This window comes from Bombina bombina, chromosome 2, assembly GCF_027579735.1.
Source record: "Bombina bombina isolate aBomBom1 chromosome 2, aBomBom1.pri, whole genome shotgun sequence".
Classification (NCBI taxonomy): Eukaryota; Metazoa; Chordata; class Amphibia; order Anura; family Bombinatoridae; genus Bombina; species Bombina bombina.
In genome coordinates this window covers 432,867,201-432,889,783 of record NC_069500.1, presented here as the reverse complement: position 1 = coordinate 432,889,783, position 22,583 = coordinate 432,867,201, and the positions used below count along the sequence as shown (strand labels likewise).

Here is a 22,583-nt window from a genome sequence, read left to right as displayed (position 1 = left end):
TCTCATTTACATACAGAACCCTGCATAGAGAGATAAACCTCTCTCAATGTAAAAGTTATGGTTCTACATTTCTAATTTTCTTTGAAGGACCTCCCCCTACTGACCAGACTTCTTAGATAATCTCGTCTGAGCAGAGAGCTTTAGATCGTTGGCCCTAAGTGTGGTTCTAGAAGTGAAGAAGAAACAGCTGCATTTGAATATAATGCTCAAAAAATATTTGTCATGATTTCTTTCCTTGACAGTGAGTTTTTTATAATTGGACCCACAGTTACTTATAACTTTTTTTTGCCATAGCATGAATAGATCTTACCAATGTCTAAGTTTAAGTATTTAGTAAATAACCTTATACTTTCCCATTTCATTCTTTATTTTTCAGGTCTCACATCACAAGCTCAAAGTGTTCCAGTAATTAACACTGTTGGGAGCAGTCTGACAACCCTTCAGCCTGTACAGTTCTCCCAGCAGCTACATCCTACACATCAGCAGCCAATTGTGCAGCAGGTCCAGGGTCACATGGCACAAAGCCCTTTCATGGCTGCCATGGCACAGCTACAGAATCAACATGGTAAGAACATGCATCTGACAGAATGACACCTTCATGGAGTCTTCCACTGAGATTACTGACCTATATTTTGTCTTCCCTTAGCTCTCTACAGTCATAAGCCAGAGGTTGCTCAGTATGCTTCTGCTGGGTTCTTTCCACAGACCATGGTCATTACAGACACTACAAACCTTGGAACACTGACAAGCCTGACACCTAGCAAACAGGTGAGAGCGAGCTTGACTTAGGTGAAGACATTTGTAACAATTGGTGCCCTAGTGTGCATGAATTATAATATAAAATACACCTGGCATGGGACACTATAGAGAATCTTGCACAAACCATAACATGTAATTATTTTGCCTCTGAATTGAAGAAAAACTACATGTGTCTACTTTGGTGAGATGGTTTAAAGGGCAGTAAACACCTTCAGAATTTTTTTTATAAAAATGTATTAGTTAGAAATAATTAAACAACTTTGCAATATACTTCTTTTATTTAGTTTGCCTCCTTTCCTTGTAATTTTGTTTTGAAAATAGAAAATTCTCTAATTCTCAGAACTTAAAATTGCACCCTACTGGCTTCCTAAGCTAACCAACTATATATCTTTTCCTAATTTGCTTTAACTGACAACAACTACAAAACAATGTACTTTATACTAACATTATGACCATGGCTGGCTTTCTCTGCAGACTAAAGAACAGATTGGCTCCAAATAAAGCAAATGGCGGAGTTTGGATATTGAAAAAACAATTGCAGTAAAAATTATGTTAAAGGGCCATTACCATGATAAATTACATGCTCTTATTCATTTGGGCATGCCATTTTAACTCTAGCGATTCTGTAATGTGATATGTCTAACCCCTATAAAGGGGTTAATCACATAGTTAAAGTCTCGGGACTTAAACACATAGCATTGCTAATGTTAAAATAACATGTTCTAATAATATAATGGCCCTTTAATAAGCTTTAAAAACATTTAGACTTGGCAGATACTGTGAGGCCTATCTATCAAGCCGTCAACTGTGCTGCATTCGATGGCACCAATACGCTCGCCTAACATCGCCTAAAATCGCGGCCGCGGACCTGAATACGCTCTCCTTATTTATAAAAAAGCTGTCAAAAAGCTGCGCACCAAGTACGGGGCGATGAGCAGCGGACTGTTGTTAACTAACAGTCATCGATCTCGCTGCTATTCGGCTTATTCCCAACTTCATTTATATCCTGTCACTAAACACCGCCACTAAACTAAAATGTTTAACCCCTATCCCGCCGCAACTAAATAAAGTTATTATTAACCCCCATCCCGCTGCTCCTGGAGCCCACTGCAACGCTAATAAAGTTATTAACCCCTATGCCCCCGCTCCCGGACCCCTCCCCAACTAAATAAATGTATTAACCCCTAAACCCCTGGCCTCCCACATCACTACCACTTACTAAACCTAGTATCCCATAAACCGCCAGCCCCCCACATCGCCATAAACTAAATTAAACTATTAACCCCTAAACCTAACAACCCGCTAACTTTACATTATAATTACCTCATCCCTATCTTATAATAAATTTAAACTTACCTTTAGAATTAAAATAAACTATATTAAACTATTAATTAACCTACCCTAACTATTATACTCAAATTACATTAAACTATATTAAACTAATAATTAATCTACCCTAACTATTATACTAAAATTACATTAAACTATATTAAACTAATAATTAATCTACCCTAACTATTATTCTAAAATTACATTAAACTAACAATTAAATTAACTATATTACATATTTAAAAACCTAACCCTACTCAAGTTATTTAAATCTACTATAAAGAATTACTAAGTTACAAAAAAATAACAACTAAGTTACACAAAATAAAAAATAAATTATCAAATATTTAAACTAATTACGCCTAATCTAATAGCCCTATCAAAATAAAAAAGCCCCCCTAAAATAAAAAACCCTAGTCTACAATAAACTACCAATGGCCCTTAAAAGGGCCATTTGCTGGGCATTGCCCCAAAGAAATCAGCTCTTTTACCTGTAAAATAAAATACAAACACCCCCCCAACAGTAAAACCCACCACCCACACAACCAAACCCCCCAAATTAAAACCTATCTAAAAAACCTAAGCTCCTCATTGCCCTGAAAATGGCATTTGTATGGGCATTGCCCTTAAAAGGGCATTTAGCTCTTTTTAGCCCAAAGTCCCTAACCTAAAATTAAAACCCACCCAATAAACCCTTAAAAAAAACTAACTCTAACACCCAAAGATCCACTTACAGTTTTCGAAGGCCGGATATCCATCCTCATCCAAGCGGCAGAAGTCTTCATCCAAGCGGGCCAAAAGTCTTCCTCCAAGCGGGCAGAAGTCTTCATCCAGACGGCATCTTCTATCTTCATCCATCCGGCGCGGAGCGGCTCCATCTTCAAGACATCCCGCGCGGGGCATCCTCTTCTTCCGAAGTGTCTTGCAGAATGAAGTTTCCCTTTAAATGACGTCATCCAAGATAGCGCCCCATACATTCCGATTGGCTGATAGAATTCTATCAGCCAATAGGAATTAAAGTGGAAACCTAACACTAACCCCTGAAGATCCACTTGATTGGAATAGCCAATAGAATGTGAGCTCAATCCTATTGGCTGATTGGATCAGCCAATAGGATGAAAGCTCAATCCTATTGGCTGATTGCAACAGCCAATAGGATTTTTTCCACCTTAATTCCTATTGGCTGATAGAATTCTATTAGCCAATCGAAATGTAAGGGACGCCATCTTGGATGACGTCATTTAAAGGGAAACTTCATTCTGCAAGAGACGTCGGAAGAAGAGGATGCTCCGAGCCGGATGTCTTGAAGATGGAACCGCTCCACGCCGGATGGATGAAGATAGAAGATGCCGTCTGGATGAAGACTTCTGTCCGCTTGGAGGAAGACGTCGGCCCGCTTAGATGAAGACTTCTTACGGCTTCGCTGAGGACTTCTGCCGCTTGGTTGAGGATGGATGTCCGGTCTTAGAAAACTGTTAGTGGATCTTCAGGGTTTAGTGTTAGGTTTTTTAAGGGTTTATTGGGTGGGTGGGCAATGCCGATACAAATGCCCTTTTCAGGGCAATGGGGAGCTTAGGTTTTTTAGATAGGTTTTTATTTGGGGGGTTTGGTTGTGTGGGGGTGGGTTTTACTGGGTGTTTGTATTTTATTTTACAGGTAAAAGAGCTGATTTATTTGGGGCAATGCCCCGAAAAAGGCCCTTTTAAGGGCCATTGGTAGTTTATTGTAGGCTAGGGTTTTTTTATTTTGGGGGGGCTTTTAGATTAGGTGTAATTAGTTTAAATATTTGATAATTTATCTTTTATTTTGTGTAACTTAGTGTTTTTTATTTTGTGTAACTTAGTTATTTTTTGTAACTTAGTGATTCTTTATAGTAGATTTAAATAACTTGAGTAGGGTTAGGTTTTTAAATATGCAATATAGTTAATTTAATTGTTAGTTTAATGTAATTTTAGTATAATAGTTAGGGTAGATTAATTATTAGTTTAATATAGTTTAATGTAATTTTAGTATAATAGGGTAGATTAATTATTAGTTTAATATAGTTTAATGTAATTGTAGTATAATAGTTAGGGTAGGTTAATTAATAGTTTAATATAGTTTAATGTAATTTTAGTATAATAGTTAGGGTAGATTAATTATTAGTTTAATATAGTTTAATGTAATTGTAGTATAATAGTTAGGGTAGGTTAATTAGTAGTTTAATATAGTTTAATTTAATTCTAAAGGTAAGTTTAAATTTATTATAAGATAGGGATGAGGTAATTATAATGTAAAGTTAGCGGGTTGTTAGGTTTAGGGGTTAATAGCTTAATTTAGTTTATGGCGATGTGGGGGGCTGGCGGTTTAGGGGTAAATAGGTTTAGTAAGTGGTAGTGATGTGGGAGGCCAGGGGTTTAGGGGTTAATACATTTATTTAGTTGCAGTGGGGTCTGGGAGCGGTGGGATAGGGGTTAATACATTTATTTAGTTGCGGCACTGTCAGGTAGCGGCGGGATAGGGGTTAATAACATTATGTAGGTGGCAGCGATGTCGGGGCGGCAGATTAGGAGTGTTTAGACTCGGGGTTTATGTTAGGGTGTTAGGTGTAAATGTAAACGTAATTTGTTTTCTACCATAGAAATCAATGGCAGCAGCGAACATAAGCTTTCGGTGCTTTCAGACTCCCATTTATTTCTATGGCATCCGCGGTCTCCAGGGTGGCGGATTGAAAACCAGGTACGCTGGCCCGGAATAGTGGCGAGCGTACCGATTAGAAGTTTGATAACTTGCAAAAGTTGTCAGATAGTGCCGAATCTGTATTCGGAACATCTGCAATGACGTAAGCATCGATCTGTGTCGGATGGAGACCGGCGGATCATATGTTAAGTCACAAATTTCAACTTTTGCCGGTCTGTAGGCTTTGATAAATGGGTCAAATCAGGCTCGCCACAATTACATTGTGGAATTCGAGCGTATTTGTGGTTGACGGCTTGATAAATATCCCTCTGTATGTCATCCTATAGCAACACAACAGAAATATCCTGTAATGATAACGTGTTTACTGTCCCTTAACTGCTAGAGGAAGCTACAGCACAAAATTGTGCTTGAGAATTGCCCCCACCTGTAAAAAAATAATAATAATATAATTCCCATTGCTACCAGTGGGTAACTGCTGAAACTATACACTCCAGTATACAACAGTAGAGTGACTAGCCAGCTTTAGTGATTTGTATCTCCTAGAGGGCAAAAAGGAATGAACATGCAATATGCAATTATAGGTCTTACACAGAAATAAAGTTCAACTAACACATAATAGCAGTGCTGTAAAGGTAAATCTATACACTTTCCTTACACTGTGAACCCTGTTTTGCAGGAGTGGACGCTAGAGATGTGCATTTCGGCATTTTCATTCACTGCCTAATTTGGAACTAGGAGGCTGCTTTCCGTATTTAGCTCTTTTCGGAGTTGAATATCCTCTTGTGCAAATGAAACACTAAAATCTGGATTTGTACTGTGAAGGGCAGAATACCAAAAGCAGCCGCCAACTTCCGCATTTGGGAATGAACAAATGCACATCTCTAGTGGACACACACAGGGGGGCCAGACAGGATACAGGTGGAGCCTAAGCTTAACAAGCCCTGCTCTAACAATGCCTATTTTAAAAGGGCCCCCTAGATTTGTGGTTCAGTCTCAATTTAGACCTCTGAGACTCCTATAGTTACTCCCCTGATTTCTTGTAATTTCAAGACATTTTTGTTGCCTGCTATAGAATAATAAGTCTATGTGCTCTTGGATGGTTGTGTTAATAGTAGTTTTGTTTATTTAGCATCCACTAAAGCAATTACCTCTAAAACCTTCTCTATTACCACAAGCTAACTATTATATGATTACCCTTATTGCATTCTTCTTCTAGGGACCAATCATAAATTAGTGCAGACTGGAAGTCTCAGAGAGATTAAAGATGCCTCCCATAAAGCTCTCCACTCACATAAGATGCTCTAAAATGAACTTCCAGCACTGCGACTCTGCGAGATCTCTCACAAGATTCTAGACATGCAAATATTGCTATACTTCTCTATACTGGGAGCTAGAACCAATAACATGAGGCATATATGTGCAGCCACCAATCAGCTGTTCCTGAGACTACATAGGTATCCCTTTCAACAAAGGATATCAAGAGAATAAAACAAATTAGATAATAGAAGTAAATTCGAAAGTTGTTTAAAATCACATGCTCTATCGGAGTCACGAAAAAAGGGTTTTATGTCTCTTTAAAGTTACACCGAAACTGTCAAAGCATAATCAGAATTTGTAAAATCACAATCCTTAAAGAGAGGGTCAATTTGGATGAATTAGTGACCTGTTTTTAATAAACCTATTAAAAACAAGGCACTTTAATTCTTCAAAATTGACATTTCACTCCTTTTCTTCAAAAACTTACCTTTTAATCCTGACAGCTGCTGCAGCGCTTCTGCCATCCGTCGCAAGCCCTCTTCGCGGAACCAAAATGACGAATCCGGTTTCCTCCAATCACGGCGTTGCATCAGGCCATGATCCCTCCGAGGGGAAAGCCGTGATTGGAGGAAGCCGATTCATCATTTCTGACGTAAGAAGAGGCTTCCGATGGCCGGGGGAATTGCTGGAGCGGCTTTCAGGATTAAAAGGTAAGTTTTTGAAGAAATAGAGTGAAATGTAAATTTTTATGAATAAAGTGCCCTTGTTTTTAATAGGTTTATTAAAAACCGGGCACTAATTCATCCAAATTGACCTTCACTTTAATACACTGCAGTCTACATAATCTATATACATTAAGCAAAGCATGCAAAGTTTAAATGTAATAAAATGTAATCCGAAGTGTAAAGTAATATATATTACAAAGCACAAAGGCTAAATGCAGCAGAACTTCCATGGCATGCAGTGCTATATTGCACTGGGCTTGTCTCTCCTTCATATACAGAAATGCCTCTTTGAGAAGTATAGCAAAATGTGCCTTTTTAGAATCTCGTGAGGATAATTTATTATCATCTCACCTCAGCGGAGAACTTTATATCATCAGGCCCCTAATATTGTCTAACATTTCTGTTAATAATTTAAATATTTTCTTATCCAGACAGACTTTACAAAAGCCATTAAAAAAGTTTCTAAATGTATCTGAACCTGTTCATTTTAAATATCACAATGGACTAACTCTCCAACACAGTTAAAGCACATAACCCCTCAATAATCTTAAACGGACATAAAACAAGTTGGGATAGAGACAAAATATAATAATATGTACTTTAATTACATTACCTGCAAATTTATACTGCAGTGCCTCGCCATTAACCCTTTCTTTCTCCAACATTGGTGTGTCCGGTCCACGGCGTCATCCTTACTTGTGGGATATTCTCTTCCCCAACAGGAAATGGCAAAGAGTCCCAGCAAAGCTGGTCACATGATCCCTCCTAGGCTCCGCCCACCCCAGTCATTCTCTTTGCCGTTGCACAGGCAACATCTCCACGGAGATGGTTAAGAGATTTTTGGTGTTTAAATGTAGTTTTTATTCTTCTATCAAGTGTTTGTTATTTTAAAATAGTGCTGGTATGTACTATTTACTCTGAAACAGAAAGGGATGAAGATTTCTGTTTGTAAGAGGAAGATGATTTTAGCAGACAGTAACTAAAATCGATTGCTGTTTCCACACAGGACTGTTGAGATGAAGTAACTTCAGTTGGGGGAAACAGTTAGCAGACTTTTCTGCTTAAAGTATGACTAGTCATATTTCTAACAAGACCATGTAATGCTGGAAGGCTGTCATTTCCCCTCATGGGGACCGGTAAGCCATTTTCTTAGTCAAACATAAAAGAATAAAGGGCTTAAAAAAGGGCTTAAAAACTGGTAGACATTTTTATGGGCTAAAACGATTGCTTTATTGGGGCATATTATGCAGATTCTAGCTAATAATTGGCATTATAATCTTGGGGAACGTTTAAAAAACGGCAGGCACTGTGTTGGACACCTTTTTTAGTCAGGGGGCCTTTCTAGTTATAGACTGAGCCTCATTTTCGCGCCATTACTGTGCAGTTGTTTTTGGAGAGCAAGGCATGCAGATGCATGTGTGAGGATCTAAGAATCGCTAAAAAAGCTTCTAGAAGGCGTCATTTGGTATCGTATTCCCCTCTGGGCTTGGTTGGGTCTCAGCAAAGCATATAGCTGGGACTGTATAGGGGTTAAATTTAAAAACGGCTCCGGTTCCGTTATTTTAAGGGTTAAAGCTCTGAAATTTGGTGTGCAATACTTTAAAGGGCCACTAAACCCAAAATCTTTCTTTCATGATTCAGATAGAACATACAAATTTAAACAACATTACAATTTACTTCTATTATTTATTTTGCTTCATTTTTGAGATATCCTTATTTGAAGAAAAAGCAATGCACATGGGTTAGCCAATCACATGAGACTTCTATGTGCAGCAACCAATCAGCAGCTACTGAGCATATCTAGATATGCTTTTCAGCAAAGAATATCAAGAGAATAAAACAAAGTTAGATAATAGAAGTAAATTAGAAATATGTTTAAAAATGCATTCTCTTTCTAAATCATGAAAGAAAAAATGTGGGTATCATGGCCCTTTAAGACACTGTGGTGAAATTTTGGTAATTTTTGAACAATTCCTTCATACTTTTTCACATATTCAGTAATAAAGTGTTTTCAGTTTGAAATTTAAAGAGACAGTAACGGTTTTATTTTAAAACGTTTTTTGTGCTTTGTTGACAAGTTTAAGCCTGTTTAACATGTCTGTACCATCAGATAAGCTATGTTCTATATGTATGAAAGCCAATGTGTCTCCCCATTTAAATTTATGTGATAATTGTGCCATAGTGTCCAAACAAAGTAAGGACAGTAATGCCACAGATAATGATATTGCCCAAGATGATTCCTCAAATGAGGGGAGTAAACATGATACTACATCATCCCCTACTGTGTCTACACCAGTTTTGCCCACACAGGAGGCCCCTAGTACATCTAGTGCGCCAATACTTATTACCATGCAACAATTAACGGCTGTAATGGATAACTCCATAGCAAATCTTTTATCCAAAATGCCTACTTATCAGAGAAAGCGCGATTGCTCTGTCTTAAACACTGAAGATAACTGTTCTGACATACCCTCACACCAATCTCAAGGGGCCATGAGGGAGGTTTTGTCTGATGGAGAAATCTCAGATTCAGGAAAAATTTCTCATCAAGCTGAACCTGATGTTGTGACATTTAAATTTAAATTAGAACATCTCCGCGCACTGCTTAAGGAGGTGTTATCTACTCTGGATGATTGTGACAATTTGGTCATTCCAGAGAAATTATGTAAGATGGACAAGTTCCTAGAGGTTCCGGTGCCCCCCCGACGCTTTTCCTATACCCAAGCGGGTGGCGGACATAGTAAATAAAGAGTGGGAAAAGCCCGGCATACCTTTTGTTCCCCCCCCCCCCCTATATTTAAGAAATTATTTCCTATAGTCGACCCCAGAAAGGACTTATGGCAGACAGTCCCCAAGGTCGAGGGGGCGGTTTCTACTCTAAACAAACGCACTACTATTCCTATCGAAGATAGTTGTGCTTTCAAAGATCCTATGGATAAAAAATTAGAGGGTTTGCTTAAAAAGATTTTTGTACAGCAAGGTTACCTTCTACAACCAATTTCATGCATTGTTCCTGTCACTACGGCAGCGTGTTTCTGGTTCGAGGAACTAGAAAAGTCGCTCAGTAAAGAATCTTCGTATGAGGAGGTTATGGACAGAGTTCAAGCACTTAAATTGGCTAACTCTTTTGTTTTAGATGCCGCTTTGCAATTAGCTAGATTAGCGGCGAAAAATTCAGGGTTTGCTATCGTGGCGCGCAGAGCGCTTTGGCTAAAGTCTTGGTCAGCGGATGTGTCTTCCAAGACAAAATTGCTTAACATTCCTTTCAAAGGTAAAACATTATTTGGACCAGATTTGAAAGAGATTATTTCAGACATCACTGGGGGAAAGGGCCACGCCCTCCCACAGGATAGGTCTTTTAAGGCTAAAAATAAGCCTAATTTTCGTCCTTTTCGCAGAAACGGACCAGCCTCTAATTCTGCATCCTCTAAGCAAGAGGGTAATACTTCACAACCCAAACCAGCCTGGAAACCAATGCAAGGCTGGAACAAGGGTAAGCAGGCCAAGAAGCTTACCACTGCTACCAAAACAGCATGAAGGGATAGCCCCCGATCCGGGACCGGATCTAGTGGGGGGCAGACTCTCTCTCTTTGCTCAGGCTTGGGCAAGAGATGTTCAGGATCCTTGGGCGCTAGAAATAGTTTCTCAAGGTTATCTCCTGGAATTCAAGGAACTACCCCCAAGGGGAAGGTTCCACAGGTCTCACTTATCTTCAAACCAAATAAAGAGACAGGCATTCTTACATTGTGTAGAAGACCTGTTAAAAATGGGAGTGATACATCCAGTTCCAATAAGAGAACAAGGAATGGGATTTTATTCCAATCTGTTCATAGTTCCCAAAAAAGAGGGAACATTCAGACCAATTTTGGATCTGAAGATCCTAAACAAATTTCTCAGGGTACCATCGTTCAAAATGGAAACTATTCGAACGATCCTACCCACCATCCAGGAAAGTCAATTTATGACTACCGTGGATTTAAAGGATGCGTACCTACATATTCCTATCCACAAGGAACATCATCAGTTCCTAAGGTTCGCTTTTCTGGACAAGCATTACCAGTTTGTGGCACTTCCATTCGGATTAGCCACTGCTCCAAGGATTTTCACAAAGGTACTAGGGTCCCTTCTAGCGGTTCTAAGACCAAGGGGCATTGCAGTAGTACCTTACTTGGACGACATCCTAATTCAAGCGTCGTCCCTGTCAAAAAGCAAAGGCTCATACGGACATCGTCCTAGCCTTTCTCAGATCTCACGGATGGAAGGTGAACAAAGAAAAAAGTTCTCTGTCCCCGTCAACAAGAGTTCCCTTCTTGGGAACAATAATAGATTCCTTAGAAATGAGGATTTTTCTGACAGAGGTCAGAAAATCAAAACTTCTAAGCTCTTGTCAAGTACTTCATTCTGTTCCTCGTCCTTCCATAGCGCAGTGCATGGAAGTAATAGGATTGATGGTTGCAACAATGGACATAGTTCCTTTTGCACAAATTCATCTAAGACCATTACAACTGTGCATGCTCAGACAGTGGAATGGGGATTATACAGACTTGTCTCAGATGATTCAAGTAGATCAAAAGACCAGAGATTTACTCCGTTGGTGGCTGACCCTGGACAATCTGTCACAGGGAATGAGCTTCCGCAGACCAGAGTGGGTCATTGTCACGACCGACGCCAGTCTAGTGGGCTGGGGCGCGGTCTGGGAATCCCTGAAAGCTCAGGGTCTATGGTCTCGGGAAGAGTCTCTTCTCCCGATAAACATTCTGGAACTGAGAGCGATATTCAATGCTCTCAGAGCTTGGCCTCAACTAGCAAAGGCCAAATTCATAAGGTTCCAATCAGACAACATGACGACCGTTGCATATATCAATCATCAGGGGGGAACAAGGAGTTCCCTGGCGATGAAAGAAGTGACCAAGATAATTCAATGGGCGGAGGATCACTCCTGCCACTTGTCTGCGATCCACATCCCAGGAGTGGAAAATTGGGAAGCGGATTTTCTGAGTCGTCAGACATTCCATCCGGGGGAGTGGGAACTCCATCCGGAAATCTTTGCCCAAATAACTCAATTATGGGGCATTCCAGACATGGATCTGATGGCGTCTCGTCAGAACTTCAAGGTTCCTTGCTACGGGTCCAGTTCCAGGGATCCCAAGGCGACTCTAGTAGATGCACTAGTAGCACCTTGGACCTTCAACCTAGCTTATGTATTCCCACCGTTTCCTCTCATTCCCAGGCTAGTAGCCAGGATCAATCAGGAGAGGGCCTCGGTGATCTTGATAGCTCCTGCGTGGCCACGCAGGACTTGGTATGCAGACCTGGTGAATATGTCATCGGCTCCACCATGGAAGCTACCTTTGAGACAGGACCTTCTTGTTCAGGGTCCATTCGAACATCCGAATCTGGTTTCCCTCCAACTGACGGCTTGGAGATTGAACTCTTGATTTTATCAAAGCGTGGGTTTTCAGATTCTGTAATAGATACTCTGATTCAGGCTAGAAAGCCTGTAACTAGAAAAATTTACCATAAAATATGGAAAAAATATATCTGTTGGTGTGAATCCAAAGGATTCCCATGGAACAAGATAAAAATTCCTAAGATTCTATCCTTTCTACAAGAAGGTTTGGAGAAAGGATTATCTGCAAGTTCTCTAAAGGGACAGATCTCTGCTTTATCTGTTTTACTTCACAAAAGACTGGCAGCCGTGCCAGATGTTCAAGCATTTGTTCAGGCTCTGGTTAGGATCAAGCCTGTTTACAGACCTTTGACTCCTCCCTGGAGTCTAAATCTAGTTCTTTCAGTTCTTCAAGGGGTTCCGTTTGAACCTTTACATTCCATAGATATTAAGTTACTATCTTGGAAAGTTTTGTTTTTAGTTGCAATTTCTTCTGCTAGAAGAGTTTCAGAGTTATCTGCTCTGCAGTGTTCTCCGCCCTATCTGGTGTTCCATGCAGATAAGGTGGTTTTGCGTACTAAGCCTGGTTTTCTTCCGAAAGTTGTTTCTAACAAAAATATTAACCAGGAGATAGTTGTACCTTCTTTGTGTCCGAATCCAGTTTCAAAGAAGGAACGTTTGTTACACAATTTGGACGTAGTCCGTGCTCTAAAATTCTATTTAGAGGCTACTAAAGATTTCAGACAAACATCTTCCTTGTTTGTTGTTTATTCTGGTAAAAGGAGAGGTCAAAAAGCGACTTCTACCTCTCTTTCCTTTTGGCTTAAAAGCATTATCCGATTGGCTTATGAGACTGCCGGACGGCAGCCTCCCGAAAGAATCACAGCTCACTCCACTAGGGCTGTGGCTTCCACATGGGCCTTCAAGAACGAGGCTTCTGTTGACCAGATATGTAAGGCAGCGACTTGGTCTTCACTGCACACTTTTACCAAATTTTACAAATTTGATACTTTTGCTTCTTCGGAGGCTATTTTTGGGAGAAAGGTTTTGCAAGCTGTGGTTCCTTCCGTTTAGGTGACCTGATTTGCTCCCTCCCTTCATCCGTGTCCTAAAGCTTTGGTATTGGTTCCCACAAGTAAGGATGACGCCGTGGACCGGACACACCAATGTTGGAGAAAACAGAATTTATGCTTACCTGATAAATTACTTTCTCCAACGGTGTGTCCGGTCCACGGCCCGCCCGGGTTTTTTAATCAGGTCTGATGAATTATTTTCTCTAACTACAGTCACCACGGTATCATATGGTTTCTCCTATATATATTTCCTCCTGTCCGTCGGTCGAATGACTGGGGTGGGCGGAGCCTAGGAGGGATCATGTGACCAGCTTTGCTGGGACTCTTTGCCATTTCCTGTTGGGGAAGAGAATATCCCACAAGTAAGGATGACGCCGTGGACCGGACACACCGTTGGAGAAAGTAATTTATCAGGTAAGCATACATTCTGTTTTTTAGTTTCTGAATTGTAAACCTCTAACTCCACCCACACAATTCCTTTTATGGTTGTATCTATATCTATTGTTGCTTTGGTAGAATACAAAAATGCATAGGGATTATCTGCTGGAGCATGCCTAGAAGCAGTGAAGTCAGTTGAAATACAATGCATGTGTCTAAACACTGATAAGGGTGGGTGGAGTTGGTTGCTCCAGGCAGCTCAGCTATGTAATTCATTTTGCTTATTTTAGCAAATTATTTTAAAATACTTGCCAGCAATTTTTAAACAATGTTTTATGCAAACTTTTTTTAATTAATTAGCCCTTTTAGGATATGCACAAGATCTCAACCTGTTTTATGTCCCTTTAAACTGCATTTCATTTTGCCCCCCTCCACTTCCAGTCCTTAAAGGAACATGAAACCCAAAATGATGATAGTCCATAGGACTCCATAACATGTGGGATATAATTCCAGTCACTATGAGGAAGCAAAGAACCCACCCACACAAGAGTTTAAATTCCCTACCACCTCCTATCGCTCCTAAGTTTAATGCATAGCTGAACAGAGAATAGTAAATGGATAGACAAAGTCTTTAGAGGTGAAAATTAGAGGCACCCAAAACAATGAAACGGATGGGGCCTATAGACTATCATCTTTAGAAAATGTATCCAGTAAGCATAATTTTTTTTTCTTATAATGATGATAGTCCATAGGGTTCCTTAGCATGTGGGATTTATACCCAAGCAGATAGTCCATGTTATGGAGAGGGTGGGACATTTTTCTAGCAGTTCCTATATATCAGGAACTGCTGCCTGAAGAACTTTCCTGCCAAAAGCTGCTTTGAAGAGGCAAAATCATCAAAGCGGTAACAATTTGAAAAGGTATGCAGAGAAGACCATGTTGCATCTTTGTAAATCTGCTCCAAAGATGCATCATTTTTGAAAGCCCATTAAGTTGCAACTGATCTTGTAGAATAGGCTGTGATACATTGAGGGGTGAATTTTTCCGCTACCAAGTAAGCCTTGTGAATTACCTGTTTGAGCCAAGAGACTAAAGCAACAGTAGTAGCCTTCTGCCCTTTATGGGTCCCAGATAAAATGAACAAACAAGTTGGAAGAGTGTCTGAACTCCTTAGTAGCATGAAGATAAAACTTCAATGCTCTGACTACATCAAGCTTATGTAAAAGTCTTTTCTTAGAATTAGTAGGATCTGGACATAAAGAAGGAACAACAATCTCCTTATTGATATTTTCCGAAGAAACTACCTCAGGAAGAAAATTATATTTAGTACAAATACAGCTTTATCTTCGTGAAAAACTAAAAATGGAGAATCACAGGATAAAGCCGATAACTCAAAAACTCCAAGCTGAGGAAATTGCTACCAAGAAAAGCAATTTCCAAGATAACAGTTTGATATCAATGGAATGCATCAATTCAAATAGGCTTCATAACTGGCCTTATTCTTACTAGCGCATGGACAAAAGGAAAATCCTCTGGAAGAACACCATTAAAATATGCCCTCCAAATTTTGGGATACATTTTTTTGAGCATTGGGCTTCCTGGATTGAATCAGTGTCAATAACTGAATCAGAGAACCCTCTATGTTTTAAAACTAGACGTTCAACCTCCACACTGTTAAACTTAGAGATTTGAGATCCTGATGGAAAAGAAGCCCTTGAGACAATAGATCTTAGAGGAAGAGCCATGGAAGAGAATAGGACTTCTGCACTAGATTCACATACCATATTCTGCAGGGCCAAGCTGGAGCAATCAAGATTAACAAAGCTGCCTCCTGTTTGATTTAAGCAATTACTCTTGGAAGTAGAACAAGCGGAGGAAACAGGTATGCTAGATGAAAATTTTATGGACACACCAAGGCATTTATCATTTGAGGCTTTGGATCTCTTGATCTTGCCCAATACATTGGAAGTTTGTGAATTAAATGGGAGGTCATCAGATCTATGTCTGGTACACCCCATTTGATCACTAATTGATATAATTTTAAAAGGGGGCAGGACTGAAGAGCCAGAAGAATCATTGAGAGTTCCATAATGTTGATTGGTAACCTCACCTCAAGAGGGGATGAAACTCCTTGCACTCTTAGAGAATTCCAGATCCAATATCACAATAGCCCAAGAAAGCCGAAGAAATGACATCCCAATGGTCAAAGCAGGACCTTGTATTTATTTTTATTTATAAAATGTTTTACCAGATAAAATACGCAAAGATTTATCTTGTTTTCAAGTATGTCCTGGGATATGCCAGCAATATATTACATATTGTACAAATAGTTACATTTTTACATATCTATACACAAGGTAGGTTTTCTTATAATTTACAGTCTTTGCAAGATTGATTTGTTTGTAAAGATAGAGAAATTTTTATTTTCAAGGGTCACAGATTGCTGGAGGATTTGATGGTTTCCGGGATGTTATTCCACAGTTGAGGAACTCTGAATGAGAACACCAACCGACCAGCTTCCTTGTTGTAATGGGGAATGGAGAGTAGAGTGGAAGAAAAGGAACTTAAGTTAAAAGGGTGGTACATACTGCTCAGGTAGTGAGGGAGTTTCTCAGAAAAGTTATAGACAAGTCAAGACAGGTGAAGAAAGCATCTAGAGTCAAGTGAGATCCAGTTTAGTTCTTTTAACATATCACAATAATGAGTTTTGTAGTCACGCTGCAGGACAAATCAGCATAACGAGTTTTAGAGACTTGCAAGTTTACTGAGATGGATCTAAGGTGCTGATGCATACACAACATCCCCGTAATCAATTGCCGGGGTCAGCATTTGTTGTACAATACGTTTACTAAACTCAAGACTTAGACAGGATTTATTTCTAAAAAGGGCTTCAATTTTAGGATACAGTTTGGAGAATAGTTTGTCAATATGAGGTCCAAATGACAGGTTATGATCAAGCCAAATACCGAGATACTTATAGCAGTTGACTGGAGCAACCTACAATTTGATAATGTAATTATGTTTAACTCTGCGATATTTGATTTTTAAAAAATTTTTATATGTCCCAAAAACCATGGTTACTGTTTTGTCCGTGTTTAAAAACAGTTTTTTTTTACAGATCCATCTTTTGACCTCTAAAGAATCCTGCTGCAACACAGCTTCAAGTTGTAATATGTTTGGTTTTGTTGTATATATATTATAGTGTCATCCGCATAAATGTGCACAGTATCCACCAAGTGAGATTGTCTGAGGGACAAATCCAAAGAAATCTGCTGTTCCAATCGCAGATAATTCTTTGACCACTGATTGCATAGACAGTTGAAGGGGTTGCAAGTAGAGGCAGGCAAAGGAAACAGCATTTGAAGCTGCAACCATAAGACCCACTACCTCCATGCATTGAGCTACTGATGAAAATGAAGCATGTTGCAGGGACATAAATTCTTGAGGTCTATAGTATACATGAATTGACACTGTTGGGTTAAATTTAAAATTGTGCAAATTGTTTCCATCTTCAGAGCTGGGACCCTGACAAACTTGTTTTGGCTTTTCAAGTTTAAAATGGGTCTGAAAGTCCCTTTCCATATCCTTTGAATCCTGAACACATTGCATTAAGGCAGCAGCCTTTGCAGGATTTTTGGGGACATGAGGCAGATGGAATCATCCTTGAGGAGGCCTGGATCAAAAGCCTATCCCATAGCCCTGGAATATATTTTGAACTCTGGGGTATTGAACTAACTGGAACCAGGCCTTTTGAAAAAGACTGTCTGCCCCCTACCAGGACAGACTCTGGACTGGGGGCTGCATGCTTATTTTGTATTGGCGTTGGACTTCTTGGACTGCTTGTTCTTTGCCCATGAAGAAGCAGGCTTCCAGGCTGGCTTGGAGGGGTCAGGCTTTTGAGAAGAGGAGGACTTCTGATCTCCTGAGGAAAGAAAAGAACAAAACCTATTATTTGGTCTGTTCATTCATTTTTTGTCCTGAGGGAGAAAAGCTCCTTTCCCACCAGTAACAGTCTTAATAATTAAGTCCAAATCAGAACCAAATACAATCTTCCCTTAGAAACATTAACATATTTTTTAAACCATGTCTGCTGACCATGATTTTAACCATAAGGCCCATCTTGCAATAAATGCCATAGATGTTCTTAATATCGATCTTGATGATATCCATTACTGCATCAGATATAAAGGCGTTAGCCATTTTAAGGTCCCTAATGCAATTAGGAAAGTCCTCAGCAGAGGCTTGTTCAGAAACCATGTTGTATAGAGAATCGCACCAGAAGGCCCCTGCCATAGCCACACAGGTGATAGACACTGCTAGTTTAAACAGATGACCTGTCTGAAGAAAGATCTTTCTCAGGAAAGACTCCATTTTGCAGTCCATTGGATTCCTGAAAGATGTGCTATGCTCCATGGGGATGGTAGTGCCTTTGGCAAGAGTGTAAATAGCTGCATCAACCTTGGGTATGGTTTCCCATAATTCCACGTTCTGTTCTGAAACCGTGTACATTCTCTTAAAACTGGAAGAAGGAGCAAATGGAATACCAGTTTTTTTCTATGTTTGGCTATATAGTCAGAAACCAAATCAGGAACCAAGGTGCGGATATGCTTCACTTCATATCTGAAAGCATTGTCAAATTCAGGGTCAGGAACAGGGTCCTGTTCATTAGATGACACTTCCCCATCTGAACTGGATGATTTTGAGTCCTCAGAGTCAGAGCTCTGAAGCAGGACAGGAATTTGAGGTTGAGGGGAAGGAGTTTGCATGTTCAAATCAAGGGAGTGACTTAAATCCTCAGATTTCCATTTACGCTTTCTTGGCTTGGGGATAGCTGCTAAATTTTCTGCCATAGCCCTGTGTAAATTATCTTTAAACTCAGGAGTAAAGTCAGTAAAGGCTCCCTGAGTAATATATACAGGAACAGAACATAAGTCATTAGATGAAATATAAGGATGCGGCTGATTTGCATGCAAAAATTATTGCAAAACTATTGCAAAGTTGATTGACCTGGCACACTGGAACAGATTTGCAAAACAGACACAAAAATGTACAGGGAGAGGTATCAGTTGGACACTCTTCCAAAGTGTTCAACAAAGTTTCAGTGGGGACAGATTCACTGTGTTCCATTATGTACAAAACTCACAAGTATAGCAGAGAATGAACAACAAACATACACTGATAAAAGGTAATGGTAGAGAGCCCTCTACACTTGCCAATTTACCTCCTGACACCTGCAAAGTATATAAAGGGTAAGGTAATACCTTGGCCTTATAATAAATAAACTGACAGAATGCCCCCAAGTGAACCTCTGGCAGCTCCTGTGTTGGTACTCACCCCCTCCAGTGAAAGCCGACTTCAAAAGAAAAAAGACAGACAGCTGCTTTGAAGGTCTTTTCCTCCCAATTTGCAGCTCTGGAGTTAGAGAAAAAGACTGCAAATCTATGGGGGCGGGGCTACTACCTGGAACACTGCCAGTGCTGCAGAGATGCTAAAATCAGTATAAAAATCCTTTAATAAAGTTTTAGTATAAAAGCACACTGTATAGGCTAACGGGATGCCTAGTGAGAGAACCGCTGATTGCACAGAGCAATCAGCTGTTTTATTAAAGGGTAATTGCCCTATTTTAAAAAAGTGTTACAAAGAGGGTCCCAGGGCCCCCAAAGGGTCCAAAAAGGGTGTCAGTGGTCTGAGAATGCAGGTCTATTCCTTTTTTGGACAAAAAAGTGTGTCAGTGGGTGTAAGGTAGGGGAGATGTCTGGAACTCAGTATGCAGGAATAATAACTCAAAACAAGAAAAGTATTTCTAAAGTAATACAGGGAGTGCAGAATTATTAGGCAAGTTGTATTTTTGAGGATTAATTTTATTATTGAACAACAACCATGTTCTCAATGAACCCAAAAAACTCATTAATATCAAAGCTGAATAGTTTTGGAAGTAGTTTTTAGTTTGTTTTTAGTTATAGCTATTTTAGGGGGATATCTGTGTGTGCAGGTGACTATTACTGTGCATAATTATTAGGCAACTTAACAAAAAACAAATATATACCCATTTCAATTATTTATTTTTACCAGTGAAACCAATATAACATCTCAACATTCACAAATATACATTTCTGACATTCAAAAACAAAACAAAAACAAATCAGTGACCAATATAGCCACCTTTCTTTGCAAGGACACTCAAAAGCCTGCCATCCATGGATTCTGTCAGTGTTTTGATCTGTTCACCATCAACATTGCGTGCAGCAGCAACCACAGCCTCCCAGACACTGTTCAGAGAGGTGTACTGTTTTCCCTCCTTGTAAATCTCACATTTGATGATGGACCACAGGTTCTCAATGGGGTTCAGATCAGGTGAACAAGGAGGCCATGTCATTAGATTTTCTTCTTTTATACCCTTTCTAGCAAGCCACGCTGTGGAGTACTTGGACACGTGTGATGGAGCATTGTCCTGCATGAAAATCATGTTTTTCTTGAAGGATGCAGACTTCTTCCTGTACCACTGCTTGAAGAAGGTGTCTTCCAGAAACTGGCAGTAGGACTGGGAGTTGAGCTTGACTCCATCCTCAACCCGAAAAGGCCCCACAAGCTCATCTTTGATGATACCAGCCCAAACCAGTACTCCACCTCCACCTTGCTGGAGTCTGAGTCGGACTGGAGCTCTCTGCCCTTTACCAATCCAGCCACGGGCCCATCCATCTGGCCCATCAAGACTCACTCTCATTTCATCAGTCCATAAAACCTTAGAAAAATCAGTCTTGAGATATTTCTTGGCCCAGTCTTGACGTTTCAGCTTGTGTGTCTTGTTCAGTGGTGGTCGTCTTTCAGCCTTTCTTACCTTGGCCATGTCTCTGAGTATTGCACACCTTGTGCTTTTGGGCACTTCAGTAATGTTGCAGCTCTGAAATATGGCCAAACTGGTGGCAAGTGGCATCTTGGCAGCTGCACGCTTGACTTTTCTCAGTTCATGGGCAGTTATTTTGCGCCTTTGTTTTTCCACACGCTTCTTGCGACCCTGTTGACTATTTTGAATGAAACGCTTGATTGTTCGATGATCACGATTCAGAAGCTTTGCAATTTTAAGAGTGCTGCATCCCTCTGCAAGATATCTCACTATTTTTGACTTTTCTGAGCCTGTCAAGTCCTTCTTTTGACCCATTTTGCCAAAGGAAAGGAAGTTGCCTAATAATTATGCACACCTGATATAGGGTGTTGATGTCATTAGACCACACCCCTTCTCATTACAGAGATGCACATCACCTAATATGCTTAATTGGTAGTAGGCTTTCGAGCCTATACAGCTTGGAGTAAGACAACATGCATAAAGAGGATGATGTGGTCAAAATACTCATTTGCCTAATAATTCTGCACACAGTGTATTTACTGAAGAAAAGATAAGCAGAAACAGATAAAGCACAAGTCTCTTAACAAGCACAGAACTCAGCGAGAACTGTTGGAAAGGGATTTTATGAAATGTCCAGCAACAAGATAGCATATGCAAGTAGGTATAAGTCTCTCAACAAGCACAGAACTCAGCGAGTACTGTTGGTGAGGTATATTGAGAAATGTCCAGAAACAAGTAACCATATGCAGGTAGGCACAAGACTCTCAACGAACTCAGAACTTAGTATACATATGTATCACAACATAAGTCTTTGATTTTAGCAGTAGTAGAAGTATACATCAGTATTACAAGCAGAGGTCTTTGATCTCAGCAACAGTATATGCATACCCAAGTATTTCAGCAGAGGTCTTTGGTCTTGGCAGAAGCAGATGTCGGTTTTGCAAGCAGAGGTCTTTGGTCTCAGCAGTAGTATAAACATACATCAGTATTACAAACAGAGGTATTTGGTCTCAGCAGTAGTATATGCATACCCAAGTATTTCCGCAGAAGCATACGTCAGTATTACAGGCAGAAGTCTTTGGTCTCAGCAGTAGTGTAAACATACATCAGTATTACAGGCAGAGGTCTTTGGTCTCAGCAGTAGTATATGCATGCCCAAGTATTTCAGCAGAGGTCTTTGGTCTCAGCAGTAGTATATGAATACCCAAGTATTTCAGCAGAGGTCTTTCGTCTCAGCAGAAGCATACATCAGAATTTTCAGCAGAGGTTTTTGGTCACAGTAGTAACAGAAGCATACCAGGGGCGGTTCTACACAGGGGCCCACAGGGGCCAGTGCCCCTGTAAAAATGTCCCTGGCCCCCCCTGTGGCCCCCCTGAGCTGGCCACTGAGCTGACTGAAAAATACCGGACAAGATCAAGGCTATTTATCTGCTTCCCTGTCCCTGAAACGCTGTCTAGTCAAAGTGTGGGGTTAACAAAGTGAAGTAAATATATACTGTATATGTATGTGTGTGTATTTATGTGTATGGATTTGTGTGTATATATATATATATATATATATGTGTGTGTGTGTGTGTGTGTGTATGTATGTGTGTGTGTGTGTGTGTATGTATATATATATATATATATATGTGTGTGTGTGTGTGTGTGTGTATGTGTGTGTGTATGTATGTGTGTGTGTATATATATATATATATGTGTATGGTTGTGTGTGTGTGTATATATATATATATATATATGTGTGTGTATGTATGTGTATATGTGTGTGTGCATGTATGTATGTGTGTGTATATGTGTTTGTGTATGTATGTACGTGTGAATATATACTGTATGTATGTGTGTATATATGTGTATGGATGTGTGTGTATGTATATGTGTATGTATGGTGTGAGTGTATGTATATTTGTGTGTGTGTGTGTGTGTGTGTGTGAATGGATGTGTGTATATATGTGTGTGTGTGTATGTATGTGTGTGTGTATATATATATATATATATATATATATACACATTTATACACACACACACACACACACATATATATATATATATATATATATATATATATATATATATATATATATATATATATATATATATATATAATTTGTTTCTGTTTTTTAATGTGCCCCCCTGATTAAACACTGGCCCCA

The 22,583-nt window shown here is 39.7% G+C and overlaps 1 protein-coding gene across 3 annotated transcripts in view; it reads left to right on the top strand.

Moving 5' to 3' along the window:
* The window catches only part of HNF1A (HNF1 homeobox A), a 177,994-nt gene that overhangs the window by 105,188 nt on the left and 50,223 nt on the right, over positions 1-22,583 (top strand). For all 3 annotated transcript variants that reach the window (XM_053702034.1, XM_053702033.1, XM_053702035.1), the window contains exons 6-7: positions 377-565; positions 647-768. In XM_053702034.1, the coding sequence (XP_053558009.1) occupies positions 377-565; positions 647-768 (311 nt within the window). The remainder of the gene's footprint in view (positions 1-376; positions 566-646; positions 769-22,583) is intronic.